At 41.4% G+C, this 19,487-nt stretch overlaps 1 protein-coding gene across 1 annotated transcript; it reads right to left on the reverse strand.

The window, feature by feature from the left end:
- Positions 1-11,400: 11,400 nt before the first annotated feature.
- Positions 11,401-19,158, reverse strand: LOC136677676 (cilia- and flagella-associated protein 95-like). Its single transcript, XM_066655271.1, has 6 exons — positions 19,062-19,158; positions 18,564-18,675; positions 18,342-18,463; positions 17,712-17,774; positions 16,412-16,472; positions 11,401-11,770 (listed from the first exon to the last, which is right to left on the reverse strand). Exons 1-6 carry the CDS (start codon positions 19,115-19,117, stop codon positions 11,594-11,596), a joined length of 591 nt encoding a protein of 196 aa, XP_066511368.1. The 5' UTR covers positions 19,118-19,158; the 3' UTR covers positions 11,401-11,593.
- Positions 19,159-19,487: the final 329 nt, after the last annotated feature.

Genomic DNA, 19,487 nt, shown 5'->3' on the forward strand with positions numbered 1-19,487 from the left:
CAGGACCTTCAGAGCTAGGTGATGGGAATTTGGAGTGTTGCTCCAAAACATTCCCAGTAAATGTGGTCAAGGTTGTGTGGGCATTTACCTCAGAAAGTTTTGGTGAGTTAATTTGTCCAAATGTGGGCAGAAATGTTCACAAGAGTCTCATTGGAAAGTTGTGCCACAGTAATTCTGAGCTTTGGTGTGTTCCCATAACAAAAAATTATTTGTCTTTTACTCTTCGCGGCTATGCAATACATATATACATATATATACAGAGGGTGGACAATAAAACTGAAACACCTGGTTTTAGACCACAATGATTTATTTTTATGGTGTAGGGCCTCCTTTTGCGGCCAATACAGCGTCAGTTCATCTTGGGAATGACATATACAAGTCCTGCACAGTGGTCAGAGGGATTTTAAGCCATTCTTCTTGCAGGATAGTGGCCAGGTCACTACGTGATGCTGGTGGAGGAAAACGTTTCCTGACTAGCTCCTCCAAAACACCCCAAAGTGGCTCAATAATATTTAGATCTGGTGACTGTGCAGGCCATGGGAGATGTTCAACTTCACTTTCATGTTCATCAAACCAATCTTTCACCAGTCTTACTGTGTGTATTGGTGCATTGTCGTCCTGATACACGGCACCGCCTTCAGGACACAATGTTTGAACTATTGGATGCACATGGTCTTACTGGTGCAATGTACAATTAATGAAGATTGGCCACCAGGCTGCTCCAATTTAGCTTTAGAATTTTACAAGTTTACATACACTTTGTATTTGGTGGCTATTAAAATGATTGAATTTGAAACCACTCCTACTGACAGAAGAAATATACTGTAGTCAACTCAAGGCCTCTTTGCTTGAACTCACTTTCTCAGCTCAGCCCACAAAGGTTCTATATTATTTAGATTGAATGGCAACTGTCACTCCCATATATTTGTCACAACTTTAGAGAAATGCTTAGGATCATTGACAGCTTTCTGACTGTTGAAGTGTTTTGAACAAAAATTAAATCTGCTCTAATACTTGAATTGTGTCTTATGTCACTGTTGTTTAAAAATGTCTTTCAAAGAGGAGCCTATTTCTTTGGAGGTCCATATTTATTCTTGGATTTCTCAATGTAGTATCAAGAGAGAATAAATCAACAGAACCAATAATTAACTCTTAAGTTGGCAGTTGGCATATCAAATGCTTCTAAAAATAGCACATAATTTTCAGGAATCTTGGACTGTTTATGCAACAGCTTGTCTTGATCTACAATATTTAAATTTGTAGTTTTTTCAATTATGAAAAAAATTATGATATTACATTTGTAGTTCAAATTTACAACTAACAGTAGCTCTGAAAAATGTCTGCATGATTGTATGTCATTTTCTGCTTAATTTAGAGCAGCTACGGCTGCACCAGTCCAAGATCAATTGAGTCTTTGTCTCCCTGGTCAGACATGCGCACCTGTTTTGATGTTGATATTGGAGATTGAATCCATCATCCCACAGAGCTTCTTTCCATTTCAGTTTGCAGATTGCAGGGGGGTAACTGATTTACTGTGTCAGATTAGAATGTGTAAATCAGGGTAGTTTCCTTTCTGTGCTTCAGCAGATAGTTTCCATGACTCATCCACCACATTGAAACCACTAAAATGCATTTTTTTATGGTCAAATTCTCTTTCTGCCTGGATTGAAATGGCCACCACAGTGAGAAACCTCCTTTCATCTCATAAATTACTTAGATCATTGGAATATGAAGATAAAAACAAACCTCAGTTGTGAGGAAAACGTTTCATTTTTTTTCTATTTTTCCCAATTAAATGATCTCAGTAAAAGCCCCCAAGAGGGAGAGCGTGCCGTTTTATGGATGTATCATAGATGTGTCAGTGTAATTTCCCTCTGAGTAAGATGTGTGATTGTATTGTTCTGCTTTAGATTTCTGTAGACAGTGGGGCACAGATGTTATGCCTCAGAGTGCCTTGAGCATCTATCCCATTGGTGACAAGCTTTATGCTCATATAGCTTTTAGGCCTTTGAGTGTACATGTGCAGCTGGTGTGAAGCTGTGATCATGGAACATTTTGTGGAAACATTAGGTGAAGTATTAGACATGCTGATTTACAAAATATTAAATGGTCTATATCATACATTAATATGTGTTCAATGTTAGACCATGTCAGAACTAAACATTTTATTTTTGCTACTGTGTCTTTAAGGTGAAATGCAAATTAAGGAAAAATTAGTTTTCCATAATATCATTCATTATCTGTAACCCTTATCCAATTCAGGGTCGCGGTGTGTCCAGAGCCGACCTGGAATCATTGGGTGCAAGGTGGGAATACACCCTTGAGGGGGCGCCAGGGCAACCCAGACACATTCACTCACAAACTCACACCTATGAGTCGCCAATCCACCTACCAACGTGTGTTTTTGGACTGTGGGAGGAAACTGGAGCACCCGGAGGAAACCCACGCGGAGACGGGGAGAACACACCAAATCCTCACAGACAGTCACCCGGAGCGGGAATCGAACCCCTGGAGCCCCTGGAGCTGTGTGATTGCGACACTACCTGCTGCGCCACCGTGCCGCCCTCCATAATATCATGACAGAAATGATTTTCTGAGACACTGCAATACATAAAGCACACCACTTACTTTCACACATTACACATTACACATAGAAACAATCAGTAAAATCCCTCCATCCATTTATAATTCACCCATAATTAAGACAATTACTATCCACTGAAAATGTCCACTATATGTGGCCTTTAGGTCAATGTTATTGACACTCTAATTCATAAATAGATTTCTACAAGGGATATGACGTATATTATATTGCACTAGATCATAACCTGTCACTGTATTAGTATCAGGGTGTAGCTAAAAACTATTGTTGTATTTGATACATAAAACCACATACAGCTGATCAACCTCCTTAGATATTAGCAAATTATGAAATATACTGAAAAACCTAAACTGCTTTAATAATCCAATACAGTAAACAGAATCACAGTTGTACAGATGACTAAAGGACATTGACATGGTTCCATAGCTACTCTAGAAAACACAGTGTACACAGACAGAAAGAAGTAACTGGGTCTCATTTATTACAAATAGTGTTGATGTGTAGTCAAATAAAAACATGTGTCATGCTCTCTCTCTCTCTCTCTCTCTCTCTGCCATGTGCAGGCTATGTTTGGATGGTGTTCTGTAAATTTCCCCTGTCAGTAAGCTCTCTCTTAAGCAGTTCTCGGTGAGGAGTTTAGCCCTGCAGTTAGCATGTGTTTAGTTTGGATGCCTTGGGGCTGTGAGAGCTGGGATGGAGGGATTGGTGGATGACGGATAGTGCAGAAGCCCAGCCCCAAGCCTCACATCTATTAAGTCACATCAAACAGGATATGAAGAAATTGCTCCTCTACAGCCCAAGAGTAAGCTCTCATAACTTGCTAGTGGCTAAAGCTTACTGATTGGTTAGAAAATACCCCCTTCATCATTTTTACTGCTATAGCACACTGTTTTTGTGTCTGAGTTACGTAAGTCGTAATTACTAGAAACATGTGGAACCTTTGGAATATTTATAATGAATCTTGGTGTCACTGGCTAGGACTGAAAAACATTTTTGTGAAGATCTTAGGCACAAAAATGGAGAATACTTAACTGATATATTATTTTGGATGGTATCTGAAGTATTAATGATATTTAATGACGTTAAATACTTGTACTATTACAAATTTACATCTCCAAGAAAAAGCAAACTCCCTGCTTCTTACTTTCCTAGATCATTTCTTAGACCAAGTGTTCATAATGAATCTGAGAAAACATTTTTCTATTTGCCTCAGACCAGTCAGTTTCTCTGTAGAAAACCTTTACCCAGAAAAGTTGGGATTGTTGTATAATGCTGTGATCTGTTAATCTCTTGAAATTTTCAGTGTTTTCACAGATTACTTGACTATATTTTGTATACATTAAACTATTTATACTCTCATCCCTGCAACACACTTTCTTTGCTCCGAGTGCTTCCCCCGCGACCCGGACCCGGATAAGCGGTGGATGCCTGCAACACACTTGAAAGTAGTTGACAATTTTTTACAAGTTTACAAGTTAGTCCACTAACCAATGAATATAAACGTTCTTGAATGAGGTGTCGTTGCTTACAATATTATGTTAAACTTTGTGAGAGATTTTTCAAACAGTTCAAAAAATATTTTTCAATACTCTGCAAAGACTGCAAAGAATGTATATCTTTTACCATATTTTACTTTATATAATACTGTGAAAGATTAATGAACTCAAGAGAAATATCAGTCCATGTAGACAGAGTTCAAAACCCACTGTTGTATGTCCGTGACCTTTGAGCCCTCAGACGGCATTGCATGAGAAACCATGGGCCCTGAATGCACCTACATGGGCATCAAGCAACCCGAATCTTCATTATCCAAGGAGAAAGCCTATGTAGAAACACCACCAAATTCTCAGGGGTGAGCTAAGTCCATGTTTCTGCTTGTTTTCAGGAAAAGCAGACATTGAATTGTCCGTGCCAAAGACATCAGGCACCATCCACATTGTTGTCAGCAAAATGATACAAAGCCAACATTTGTCACAGTAGGAGATGATTCAGTGCCCACAGCATAGGTGAAAGGCATATGTGTTAATTTCCACAGATGCTGAGGCATATAATGGAATGTTTAAGAGACATATTCTTCCTGCTGTCCAAATCTATCTCCTATGACACATTAAGAAGAGAAGAATAAGAAAATGATAAACATGGACTGTTATCTGAAGTCTTGTATGAAGAATAAATGGACATGAAAATGTATTTATGTACTTGATCCACCACAACACACCACAGTACACTTGTTGTGGTCTTGGAAAACATTTAAAGTAGTTTTAAAGTGGTTTTACTTGGTGCTTTGGATAATGTCAGAATCAGGAAAAACCCAGATGAGGTGTCATTATAAAAATGAAAGGAGATGGAGAGTGTGTCACTGTATTATTTATAAGTGAAAGTTGAAATCTTGAGCAGATGTCCCTCTTCTCTTTTTTATCTGCTCTAGCTGGCAGCACTTCACAGCAGTGTGCCAGGGGGTTGTGGGCAGGGCGGTCCACCCAGCACTAGGCATGGCTGTAATGTGTGTAGACCTGCTGCATAATAACAAGCCTCGCAGATCTGGCCTGTGGTGACCTCACTGTGAGATGCAGAATGGACAATTCTGGATTAAGAAGGGGATTTGGTTATTAAAGCATGTAGCATGATAGTCTGACTTGAGTAGATTCATCTTTTTGAAAGAAAGCCAAAGGTGTGTGTGTGCTATAAACCTACCTTGATATACACTGACTGAGTGGTGGTGGGTTACACAGGATATTTCTCAGTGGTCCAACGGATAATGTGGCTGTCACACAGCTCCTGGTTCATTGGGTCATGGGTTTGAGCTGCACCTTTGGTCATTCTCTGCGAGGAATTTGATGCGTTCTGTATGGGTTTCCTCTGGGTGCTCTAGTTTCCTTACACAGTCCAAGTAACACATGTTAGTAGGTGGAATGTTCATGTAAAAGTCCCCATAGCTGTGAGTATGTGTATGAGTGATGCTGTGTGATGGCCTGGTGCCCCATCCTGGGCGTCTTGCACCCAGTGACTTTCCAGGTACACCACAACCCTGAACTGGATAACAGTTACAGACAATTAAGTAATGAATGCAAACACAGAGGTGCTGGATCCATCTTACTTTGTCTTCTCCATTAGTCAACATTAAACCTGTCAGCTTCAGCATTTGTTAATACATTGAACCATTTAACAAACAAGTTTAATCAATTAACGACTAATTAAAAGGCCTCTTTAGGCAGCAGTGGGTCCGGAGAATCACTGGGAGCAAGGCAGGAATACATCCTGAAGGGGCCGCCAGTCTTTCACAGAGCAACACACACTCACACATTCACTCACACCTAGGGACACTTTGTAGTTGACCTACCAACGTGCACCCAGAGGAAACCCACAAGGACAACACACCACCTCCTCACAGACCCGGAACGAGACTTGAATCCACAACCTGGGTCCCTGGAGCTGTGTGACTGCGACACTACCTGCTGTACCACTTTGCCACCCTCTGACACTTGCAGCATTTAATAAAAAAGGTAGGTCACTTTTCTTTATATCTCTGTGTTATAAATTATTATTAATGAACTTTATGGTGTTTACAACCTAATTAACAACCATGTAATGAACAGAAATGAAACCATTTATAAACCTTTATAAGTGTGGTCATACTTTAAAATAGTACAGACTTGATTGATTCAAAGGAAATGACACAGAAATGTAAGTAGCAGAGAATGATTTAGATCCAGTAACTATCCAGTATCCACTGCTATTCTGACACCCAAATTGGACTTGAGTCTACAGTCCTTGGCTTAGGATTACAGTGCTTTTTCATTTTGTCATTCTATCATTCTGTTAAAGAGTATCATGTCTAAACATTGGTTTTATGTGACCGGAAAAAATGTAACGGACAAGATAAAAACTATCATTTAGCCATACAGTGTCGCAGTCACACAGCTCCAGGAACCTGGAGGTTGTGGGTTCGATTCCCGCTCCGGGTGACTGTCTGTGAGGAGTTGGTGTGTTCTCCCCGTGTCCGCGTGGGTTTCCTCCGGGTGCTCCGGTTTCCTCCCACAGTCCAAAAACACACGTTGCAGGTGGATTGGCGACTCGAAAGTGTCCATAGGTGTGAGTGTGTGTGTGTGTCTGTGTTTCCCTGTGAAGGACTGGCGTCCCCTCCAGGGTGTATTCCCGCCTTTCGCCCGATGATTCCAGGTAGGCTCTGGACCCCCCGCGACCCTAAATTGGATAAGCGGTTGCAGATAATGGATGGATGGATTTCAGTAAGCTCAGACAACATATGAACCAAGTTTAAACCATAGCCCCTGGAGGAAACCCACATGGACAACACACCAAGCACCTTTTTTAAGAGTGTACTGTATGGCCTCAAGATTTTAAGAATTCATGGGTCAGTTACCCAGACCCAAATTAAGCCTAGTTATATGCTAAAAATGTTCCTATTGTGATTTAGAATTTCCACTGCAAATTGATCTAGACTAGGTTTAATAATGCATGAAAAACAAGTCCCAAAACTTTAAGAATTTATCATCATTGAGTGACATGCAGCAAAAGTACTGAAAAATTAAATATATGAATATATCGGGCGCAATGACAGAGCACACAAACTAGTTTGGGCATGAATCCGCACCTCTGGGTTATATCATACTCCAAAGTACAATTTAGTACATTATCTGTGAAGTCAGGTCAATTCAGGATATGAACTGAAGAACAAAAACCACAAATGAAGCCAAAGTTGCGGATCACTGAGGATAGTTTTGAGGATACAGAGAAATGATAGTCAGCTTTATGCACTCCAGCTGTCTCTCATCAACTTCCCAGCTATCTGGTTACTATGGACACAAGGAGATTTCATTGCTATAAAAAGCACATTCAATTTTGTTCACATCTTGCAGAGGGTCTTCAAAATCTTTTTCATGGAAATATCTATGTTTTATTATGCACCAATTTGTCCTTTGGATCTACAGCAGTTTGTCTCTGGGCATGGTATCAAAGTATTTCACATATCGGGAATGTGAACATAAACGGGATGGGGACCCTGTCTGATATTACATCTAAATCAAATATTATAGTGACACACTGTCATTGTTTGAACAAATGTTCCCCAAAAAAGTCAAATTAATTTTTGATATGAAAAAAAAGGTTTCAATATATGTAAATGGAAGGAAGATTTTATTCTCAGTCATTTTGAATGATCTATATTTGTCCATTTGTCAAAATTATTTTTTTGCTATGATTAAGACTTGGAATAGTTTTTGATGTAGATTGTGCACTAAAGTAAAGCACTAATTTCATGTAACAATTAATCACCTTAGGCCTAATAATAACAATAATCAGAGGAATGTTGATACAAGAAGGCCAGCCTTTCAAGCTGTTAGAACATATCCTGAAAGCCAAAAGCAAATCATGATATCACTTGACAGATATATCCTCAGACATGATGAATTTTAGACACCCGTGGAACATCAAGACACATTAAAATTCATCTTTTCCAAGACAAAATCTTTCCATATAAAAATTATCGGAAAAAATGTCATAGTGAATTAAGTTGATTAATTATCAACAAAATTATTGTGTAGTTGAGAGAGTGCTGATGATGTAGAAAAATGAACTAAACCTAGTGGATTTGTTGTGTTGCCTAAGAAATAAGTGCAGGTCGTGTTTAATTTAGCATTATTTGGTTATTCTAGGGCTATGCGATATATAGAGGACATAATGTATCTTTACAGTATAAGGCAGATGCTGCTCCCTAGAGCTATTTACAACTGTGCCCAAGGACTCTTACTGGTGTACTGTAGTGTGCTCACCCGAGCACTGATTTGAACCCTGGTCTGCCATGCCGAGTCAGCACGTTACCCACCATATTACACTGACCATTGCAACATATGAGCTTCTGAACTGTTTTTGCTCAACACTAACCCTAACATTAACATCTATGCATTACAGACTGCCAAGTCCTATAGTTTCCAGACACTGTTTATACCCAGCTAAGAACTGCGCTGTGACCTGCCTCAGTCCGCACCATTTATCTAAATGTAAAAGGGGAATTCCACAGATGTCCCAGAATGTCTCAAAAATTGAACCATTATGTTGTGAACCATGTCATCCATTGGTTTTATGTGTTATAGAGACACTTAGTCAGAACTGCTCACAGCAGCATTGATAGGAACCAGATGTCCGAAACATATAATGTCATAAAGTAAATTCCCAGAATATGAGAAGGTTTTCTGATTAGATTTTGGCCTAAAACATGTTATTGAAAAAAAAACCTTCATCTTGGAAGTATGAATGCAGGAGGTTCTAAGGCATAGGCTCCAATTGAAATTGTACTTTCCTGTGTTATCATTATGACACACTTTGATAATTTATCAAAGACCCTGTAGATTGAATGGTCTTGGCTACATCACAACCTTGGTGCCTTTTACCATCACTGTAAAGAAATTACATGAATCATTTTATATTAAACCACTCTGAATGAGTTTATTTACATTAAAATGAATGAATTATACAGAAATGTATACATTCGTAAGTGAATTTCCCCTTTTTGTGTAACCATTGCAACAGTTCCAGAAGGGTTCATAGGTTACAAATAAGCTGATGTCTACCTGTGTATTGTTGTCCAAGAAGAAAAATAATGTTTTACATTGATGTTTTTACGTTAATTATGTTATTTAACATTCCAATAGTAACGATGCAGGAAAGGCCATAATCATACAGTATCCTAGTTACTGAAGCCTTAAATCTTTATGCACTTGCCCCAAAATGCTAAGTTCATCTTGTTTCTAAGGAGTGGTGTCTTAGTAATAACTTTCTCAGATATGTTCTCACTAGATGAAAAGACATTCTAGTTCATTGCAGTCATTGAAGAAGTACAGGAAATGAACAGTGCTTTATATTTCCACACTCTGTCTCAGCTTCTTGCCATCAGTTCCCAATTGAGTGACAGAATGTCTCTAGTTTGGAAAAGTGGTATGTTTATGCTCAGAACGAAAGCCCACTTTAAGGAGCACAGCAGAAATGAACAATAACGGAAAAGAAGAATGTATAAGTGCAGAGAAACAGATGGACAAGAACTTGTACAGACCGGATTACACTCCCTGGCCCTTACAAAACAAACGGTTTGCCCACTTTCTGAGACATGTGAAAGAAGCCACTGCTTTATTTTTCAAACAGACACTAATACAACTTCATTGAACAGCTCAACTTGCCTAGAGGAGAATATCCTACAGCAGTTTTGCCCATTCATATTGAAATTATAATGAATGGTTCTGTCCAGGCTGCTTCTTGAATGAGGCACAACACTGGGCAGCCAATCAGAACAGTGCTGTTACATAAACCCTGTTTTAAAGACACAGTAACAAACACTGAGCCTATTTAATTCTAAATAAATAGGAAAGACTGAAGAATGGTCAAGTTAAAACGAATTACTTCTGAGTTTGGAACATAAATCAGCACCAACGCTATGAGTGCACCAGCTTCTTTTAAAATTGCCTGAAGCATATTTCAACAATACTAACTGGTGCCTAAACTCTAAACAACTTCTGTGAGCTTTTGCTCAGGATTGCTCATTTAAGAGGTTATTTTTAATAGAATATTTTGTAATGTATAAATGGAAGTCAGCTTGAAACGTTTGCGCTGAGCAATGCACAGGCCAGATTCTTTGTTCCAAAAATACACAACCACTTGCTTTATGTGGGTGAATAATTGTCAGTCAGGCTGTTGCGGTTGTCTCCACTGTGATGGCATGGGACCTTCTCTTAAAAAAGGAAAGCCATAAACTGTCAGAGGAAAATGATGTCACTGTCTCTAGGAGAGAAACTACCCAATGGCCCTGGTAGCAACAGTTATGCATCAAGAAACTCATGCTCAGATGATATCCATAAAGCAGTATAGGTTTTCCCATTCAATGTAGTTCCAATCTGTGCTGATGGAAGTTAAAGCTTCTCTGTAAATGGAGAGAGAAGCTCAAAATTTGTGTGTATGCAGAACATGAGACTCCCTAAATGAATGGAGGATAATGGATGGAACAGGTGGAACAGTAAAGCAGGGAAGTTGGAGCCTCTTTAGAGAGCAAACTGGGGGATTGATTTATCTGGCTGATGTACAGGTCAGTTCCCAAAGGGACAGTGAATAAATTACAGCAGTCACTTGGCCTGTGATGTGTGTGGGTTGAACCCTATATGTCCATAAGTCTGAAGAACCTCCTAGAAACTTAAATTAGTGAACTCAGCTACTTTAAGATACTTTAAAGTGGGTTGCTCTGATACAGCTGCACATGAACCTATTGCCCTGTTGCTACCGTGCTAAATGCTTTTTTCAGTAAGAGGGGTAAAAGGCCTAGACATTTGGCTGTGGAGCAGAAGAACAGAACTCTCTGTAGAGGTGTTCACGATTTGTAACTCCATTTAATACATTTGAGTTTAATTGGTGTGGCATGGGGCGGCACGGTGGCGCAGCAGGTAGTGTCGCAGTCAAACAGCTCCAGGTTCGATTCCCGGTCCAGGTGACTGTCTGTGAGGAGTTGGTGAGTTCTCCCCGTGTCCGCGTTGGTTTCCTCCGGGTGCTCCGGTTTCCTCCCACAGTCCAAAAACACACGTTGGAAGGTGGATTGGCGACTCCAATGTGTCCGTGTGTGTGAGTGAATGTGTGACTGTGTGTGTTGCCCTGTGAAGGACTGGCGCCCCCTCCAGGGTGTATTCCCGCCTTACGCCCAATGATTCCAGGTAGGCTCTGGACCCACCGCGACCCTGAATTGGATAAGCGGTTACAGATAATGAATGAATGAATGGGGTGGCTTGAGTTGGTGTCTGGAGTGGTACGTGATGTACATTTATTTTGACTTTGAAAATCAAAATAATGTGTCATTTGACCAGTAACAAACTTTTTCCATACAATTGTATTAATATTAATAGCAACAACCATGAAAACAATGTCCAAATATATACAGCAAATACTACACAGCTACATCTGAAAGGAGAAAGCAAACAAAAAAGGATAATACGCCTAAAGTTATCCAGAAATGACATCACTATACAATGGCTTCATGACTCCTCTGACCCCTGGCTGAGGCTCGTGCACGTCCTGCCATGCATTACGCCCCCAGCGCCGGTGGTCTGCCACATCAGTGAAGTGAGACTGACGTCTTCTGAAATCAACCATCTGGTCCTGAACAGTCTTTACTGGCATCTACAAACAGGAGCCAGAGGCACAACAGTTTGAGAACATTAAATGCCAGTATGAGGTTAAGGAATATGGTTATGTACACACCATTTAAGCACAAATCAATTTTTATGTTAATCATATTTGTTTTATTTATGTATTCCACTGGCTACTAAATGTTTTCATATTAACTAGGATACCCCTTTGACTCACTGAAATATTACATTATGTTGAGCTGCTAGTGAGCAACTGTTGCCATGAAAATAGTTCACATTTCTCCACAAAGATGTGGTGATGTGAGACTGACAGCACAACAGCACAACAATGAAAAATATCATTGCCAAAAGAAAACCAAAGCTTGATGAATTTCATGCTCACCTACAAATACACATTTGTATTTGTATGTACATATCACCCGTGTCAACTATTACAATACTATTACTGTCACGCAGGGGACGTGAGGAGTAGATTTACGGGAGGCGGACACACTCGCTACAACACAGATGATTTAATAAAGAGAAAACACAACAAACGAACTTGACAAGAAACACGAAATAGCATGACTAATAAACATAGGGTAGAGCAGGAGACAGGGCAAGCTAGAGATACAAACACTACAAAACACAAACGAACTAGAGGGTCATGAAAGGAGTAAGAGAGCGAACGAGAAACCAGAAACGAGAAACAAGAAACAAACACTATAATAACGGCACGGCTTTACAGGGAGAAAGAAGGAAACGACACTAGAGGACTCGGGCAGGAAACAGGCAAGAGAGACGGGTAAGAGCGAGGACGAAAACACAACAAACGACAACGAAAACAAAATGACCGATACCAGGAAGTGAGGGAAGATGACTTAAATATACGAACTAATAAGAAACACCTGACACAGATAACGAAAGACAATGACAAGGAGGCGGAAACAAGGTGGAGCGAGGGCGGAGATAGGAAAAACAACAAAGACAGAGCCACATGGAAGGGGAAAATAAACAAGAAAGTGCCAAGATGTGACAGACGCCCCCCCCAAGACGCGCAACTCCCGGAGCGCAAAAAAATAGACTCTCCAGGAGCTGGCGCAGGAGGGGGCCAGAAGAACAAGACAAAAAACGAAACTAGAAGACTTATGATAGGACAGGACATCGGACAGAACTAGAAAGAACAGATGGGGAATGAGAGAAGACAGGAGTAGAGACAGGGGACTGAAAGATAGACTGGACATTTGATTGAACACTAAACGGAAACTGAGACTGGAAAGGAGCAGATACACGTGACGGGACTGGGAACTGGACATGGGTCTGGACAGAGGGTTTAAACTGTGACTGAACATGAGACCGGACAGGACTAACAGGGGACTGGAATATTCTGGAAATAGAGGGACAGACACTGGACTGGAACATAGGCTGGACTTGAGGCAAGGGAACTGGGACCAGGACTTTTACAGGGATAGAGACGAACACGGTGACAGGGACCGAAATAGAAACAAAAACAGACACAGGTACAGGGACAAAAAGAGATACAGGAATCAGGACAGGAACAGATACAGGAACAAAGACAATAGGTGGTTGGTACCCAGGACTGGCATGTGTCTGTGGAGAAGTCCGAGAAGCCAGCCTGGGCACAGTTCTGGGGATCGGCCCCGAAGTCCTTGGGGCCGTCCTACGGGTTAGACCGGGAGCGGCCGTAGTCCCAGTCTCGGGTGCAGAAACGGCCGTAGCCACAGTCTCAGGAGCAGAAACGGCCGTAGCCACAGTCTCAGGGGCAGAAACGGCCGTAGCCACAGTCTCAGGGGCAGAAACGGCCGTAGTCACAGTCTCAGGCTCAAAAGCGGCCGAAGCCAAAGTCACATGAGTAGGAGTGGCTGAGGGAGCCGCACTCATGGAGACAGGAGGTCCTGCGGCGACGTCCACGGAGACAGGGGAACCTGCGGCGACGTCCACGGAGGCAGGCGGAACTGCGACGACGTCCACGGAGGCAGGCGGAACTGCGACGACGTCCACGGAGACAGGCGGAACTGCGACGACATCCACGGAGGCAGAGGGATGTGCGACGACATTCACGGAGGCAGAGGGATGTGCGACGACGTTCACGGAGGCAGAGGGATGTGCGACGACGTTCACGGAGGCAGAGGGATGTGCGATGACGTTCACGGAGGCAGAGGGATGTGCGACGACGTCCACGGAGGCAGAGGGATCTGCGACGACGTCCAGGGAGGCAGAGGGATCTGCGACGACGTCCACGGAGGCAGAGGGATGTGCGACGTCGTCCATGGAGGCAGAAGGATCTGCGACGACGTCCACGGAGGCAGAAGGATCTGCGACGTCGTCCACGGAGGCAGAAGGATGTGCGACGACGTTCACGGAGGCAGAGGAATCTACGACGTCATCCACGGAGGCAGAGGAATCTGCAACGTCGTCCACGGAGGCAGAGGAATCTGCGACGTCGTCCACGGAGGCAGAGGAATCTGCGACGTCGTCCACTGAGGCAGAGGAATCTGCGACAACGTCCACGGAGGCAGAGGAATCTGCGACGTCGTACACGGAGGCAGAAGGATGTGCGATGACGTTCACGGAGGCAGGAGGATGTGCGACGACGTTTACGGAGGGAGAAGGATCTGCGACGTCGTCCACGGAGACAGGCGCGGCCGGAGGCGCCGAGCTCACGAAAACAGGCGCGGCCGGAGGCGCCGCGCTCAGGGAGATAGGCGTGGCCGTAGGCGCCGCGCTCAGGGAGACAGAAGCGTCCGTTGGCGCCGCGCTTACGAAGACAGGCGCGGCCGTAGGTGCTGCTCTTCCAGGAACAGGAGCGGCCGTAGGCGCCGCTCTCATAGGAACAGAAACGGCAGGAGACGCCGCTCTCTTAAGAGCTTCCAGATCTGCCATGAGGCTTGCCAGCTTCTCCTGGACGGCAGAAGGGACTGCAGCACCGTTTTTGGAAACAGGAGAGGCGGGCGCTGCACTCACGAAGACAGGAGCGGCTGGAGGAGCCGCGCTTACGGAGACTGGAGCAGCCGTTGGCGCCGTGATCTCGGAGACTGGAACTGAGACGTCCAGCGAGGCAGGTGCTTGTGCTGCTCGCCGAGCACGAGTTGAGGATTTATCGGGTTTAGAGGCACCGATGGGCGCACTCTTGAGGGATTCCCCCAGAGGTGCGCCCCTGTTAGCCTCACCTCCGTCATCCTGAGGTAGGAGGCTAACAGCCCCCCCAAGAATTTCCCCGGACCTGAGGGGATAATCCTCCAGCGAAGGGGAGACTCCAGCCCGCTTTCTCCTCCGGATCCGTCGATTCCCGCTGGAGCAACTACTCGATTCCTGAAACGAGTCCTTATGACGAAGATAATTATCCGCGCCGGGCATGTTCTGGAGCCGTTGACTCCACTCCGAGGCCGCCCTTAAAGCCTCCTCCATCGGATCTTTGGGGCCTGTGCGGAATGGAGTTCTGCGAATAACACCTCTTTTAAACGGGTAGTCCGTGCTAGCTGTGTCCTTATACTGATCGGTCATTCTGTCATGCAGGGGACGTGAGGAGTAGATTTACGGGAGGCGGACACACTCGCTACAACACAGATGATTTAATAAAGAGAAAACACAACAAACCAACTTGACAAGAAACACGAAATAGCATGACTAATAAACATAGGGAAGAGCAGGAGACAGGGCAAGCTAGAGATACAAACACTACAAAACACAAACGAACTAGAGGGTCATGAAAGGAGTAAGAGAGCAAACGAGAAACCAGAAATGAGAAACAAGAAACAAATACTATAATAACGGCACGGCTTTACAGGGAGAAAGAAGGAAACGACACTAGAGGACTCGGGCAGGAAACAGGCAAGGGAGACGGGTAAGAGCGAGGACGAAAACACAACAAACGACAACGAAAACAAAATGACCGATACCAGGAAGTGAGGGAAGATGACTTAAATATACGAACTAATAAGAAACACCTGACACCGATAACGAAAGACAATGACAAGGAGGCGGAAACAAGGTGGAGCGAGGGCGGAGATAGGAAAAACAACAAAGACAGAGCCACATGGAAGGGGAAAATAAACAAGAAAGTGCCAAGATGTGACAATTACAGTACATGTTCGAGTCCTTTTGATATGGGATTGATTACAAAAGATGCAATTTTAGAGGGTCCTTGTAAAACTTGACTGCCCATGAAATTCTTGGACCCTAAACAAATAACACTCCTGAGCAACTTTGTACAGTTCTGTGTATCTTTATTTCCTTTTCAAAATGAAGAGTGACTTTGTGGAAGCAAGCTTTAACATGAAGCGCATGTAGTCCTTCAGGGCTCAGAGGTAAGCTGCCTGCTGAAGAAACTCTGCTACTGTGAGAATTACAGACCATATTACTCATATGGCAGCAGTTAGCAATAAAAAAGAAAAGATAAACAGTACAAATATGACTAAAGAAACACAAATCTCATTTGGGGTAAATTAAATGGCTAATTATATTTCTCAAGGTTTTACATATCCCTTATCAAAATGATTGTTAAATGGTACAACAAGCCTCACACAGAGCACTCTCTATGATCTTAACATTAATACGCTTTTTGGAAACTATGCTTTTGCCAAAATGTGGATATTATCCCCTTGAAAGCTGATATTAAGTCTAAATAAAAGAAACCTCTCAATAATAAACACATATAATTTCATGTACTCACTGTGTCCTTGATTGTAAAACGTAGGGGAAGGTAATCTTGTGCATATGTAGTACACAATTCCCTGTAATCAAATTTATACAATAAGCATTAGATTCTCGAGTAAATCTTATGTAAGCTCAGTCTTGTAAGGCAATCTGTACTGAATCTAAGTTTTATATTAGCAGATCTCCTAATAGTCAGCATAATTTAGATGCATATTAAAACTGAAACCCAGATTGGGGCCTATGCTAACAATATTCATCAATTTAAGTGTGAGATTAAATTCTCTTTTTCAGTATTATGACTAATTCTCTTTACCCAGATCACAAGCCAAAAGCTGCCTTTTTGTTATTACAATGCATCTCCACTGGAGTTCAGTTTGTGAGCATGACCTCTTGTGATCTCTTATGTGACTAGGGGACCAAGCAAACCAGGAAATGCCTGGTGTGAACACTTAAAATCTGTGCACTTCCCAGCAAGAATCAGTAGGATAAATGCATTAGAAGCAGGGCTGTTGTAAACCAAACAGAGGAAAAGCTTCGGCTTCACCTCAATTTTTCCATATTTTTCCTATTTAGTGACCTTGTAGAAATCTGTAGCACTTGCCCTGCATTTTAAAACGGGTGGAAGAGGCATGAGGAATAACAATTTTTAAAAATGTTGTTTAATTTGGTTTGTCACATAATGCAACAGAATGTATTAATGGTTTATTACAACCTATATTATTTAAGTGGACATATGCTATACGCCGACGCAGAACAAGAATTTCTTGCTATTCTTCTTGTAAGTGTTCAAGCACCTAATTTTTCTGAGCTCTGCTGAGCATCACCCTCTACTGGACTCCACAGTAGCAACAGCCTTGTCGTCTGTTGTTAATAAATAGGTGGGTATTCCACAAAGCAGGATTTTTACTAAGGTCTATTTGCTATGTGAAAGCTACCTTAGGAGACCAATTTATTTTTAACATACAGTCAGACTGAGAAAATTGAGCATTTAAAATTATTTTCTAAAATGATAATTATTAAAATATATAAAAATTAAATTAAATTAAAATAATTTAATACAAAAAACCTGTGCCCACATCTCTAAGAATTTGACTTAACCAGATATAGCTAAGTCAAGTCAAGCTTTACCAATAAAAGAAGAGTTAGGAGATCGCCCTATTGGACAATTCACACTGGGCTTTATATATCCAGCTAAATTGGAAAGCTCGACTAGTGGAATACCCTCTATCATAGAAACCACATATCAAAATAAAATAAAGTGCCTCAGTAGATGTCTTGCATATGTACATAACAGCAAGGCTTGGAATTCTACTTACATTTCATTATGCCCTGGTGGATGGCGGGGTAGAATGGATTGGCATCCAGTTATTTCTGCATCTCTGCAAAATAAATAAATACATAAAAGAAAACATTAAAATAAGAACACACACTTTATATATATATATATATATATATATATATATATATATATATATATATATATATATATATATATATATATATATATATATATTTATATACTTTATCTATAATTTTGCACTGTTAATTTTGCAATGTGTTTAGCCTGACATTTCTCTCATTAAGTTTCTCATAGTTAAGTGTGTCAGAATATTTTTTGTTTACAAATTCTGATCTTTTGGTGAATGCTCCTTTCATACTTTTAATATTCACACACACACACACACACACACACACACACACACACACACACACACACACAAAGTCTTATTGTATTTTGTGCATTGCTTCAAGAGTATGGACAAATCACAGATGAATGTTTTTATTGCATTTTACACAATGTCCTGACTTTTCTGGAAATTACATTTGTAAGATGAAACATTTGGTGATATTCTAAAACCTTTTAAAATAAAAAAGAACATAAAAGGAAATAAAATGAATTTTAATTATTTTATAATCTGGAAAAAATCTGAATAAAAATTATTTACCTGTCAAACACCAAGGTCTGGATTAAACCAGCATGCACCATAGATTTGGGAGTCTCTTTGGTCTCATAGTCCTTCTTTAAGACATACTGAGACATCTGTGTTTCAGCTGTTGTGCTCCAGTCCTGAAAAATTGGCACTGACTCAATATACCACAGAAATGAATGATTTCTAAACCTTTTATACGTGGTATACGTATGGCCTCTGTAGCTGTGCTGCACTTACAGCATCAATACACGTCCCAAAATATTTGTATGTAGACTTGTGTAATTTCTTCTGTCCATCTGTACATGCTGTGATATCATAATCTTTGGGTTCAGCCTCTCTGTGCTTGTGCCTGTGTGAAAATAAAGACATTATCATTTAGAACTAATATATTAGTAACGTACTTGCAATACTTGCCAGTTAAAAATTAAAGTTGATCTGCTGTAATTCATCTCGACATAAACAGACTAGTGAATGAGTATGAAAGACCACTGAATATTTATACGGTATATTTATACCTTTCAAAAACACTGAAGAAAGAAATTTTTGACAGGGCTTTAGCCGCGGGGGCTGAATTTCAAACGACTCTCTACTCCTTAGCTAGTACACTAGGTCAGGATACCATAACTCTCATTCAAAATAGTTTACTAAGTATACTGAAGATTCGTGCAGCTTATGGCTGAACATAAAAGGGTTTTCATTCGACATGTGGTACGTTATAAGCCGTCATTTTATTACCTGTAATGTAACATAGAGTGCAGTGACCGTAGCCTAGGTAGGGAGCAGTGAGCCATTTGTAACTCAGCCTTTCAAAGTTCTTGGGTTTCTCTCGTTGTGTAACTAAGACGCGGTGTTACTATGACAAATGGGAGAGCGCGCACGCGCGACTGCCATATGAATGGATGAATGAAAAACTGAATAAGTAAAGGAATATTCTACACGCACTTTCAATTTTATAAGCTGCATGTACCATACAAGTACAGTTTGTAGTTCTAAATTTAAAGAGAGTATTGTCCATTTGTTGCTCTGCATATCATCATACCTGCTTTGTACATGAACAAGAACATGGGGACTACTCCACCAAGCAACTTTTCTCAGGTAGCCAGCTGCCCAAAGTTGAAGACTGTTCAATAGGAATCTACCTCAGCTCTGTTCCTATTGGAC

This window comes from Hoplias malabaricus, chromosome Y (genome assembly GCF_029633855.1).
Source record: "Hoplias malabaricus isolate fHopMal1 chromosome Y, fHopMal1.hap1, whole genome shotgun sequence".
Lineage (NCBI taxonomy): Eukaryota > Metazoa > Chordata > Actinopteri > Characiformes > Erythrinidae > Hoplias > Hoplias malabaricus.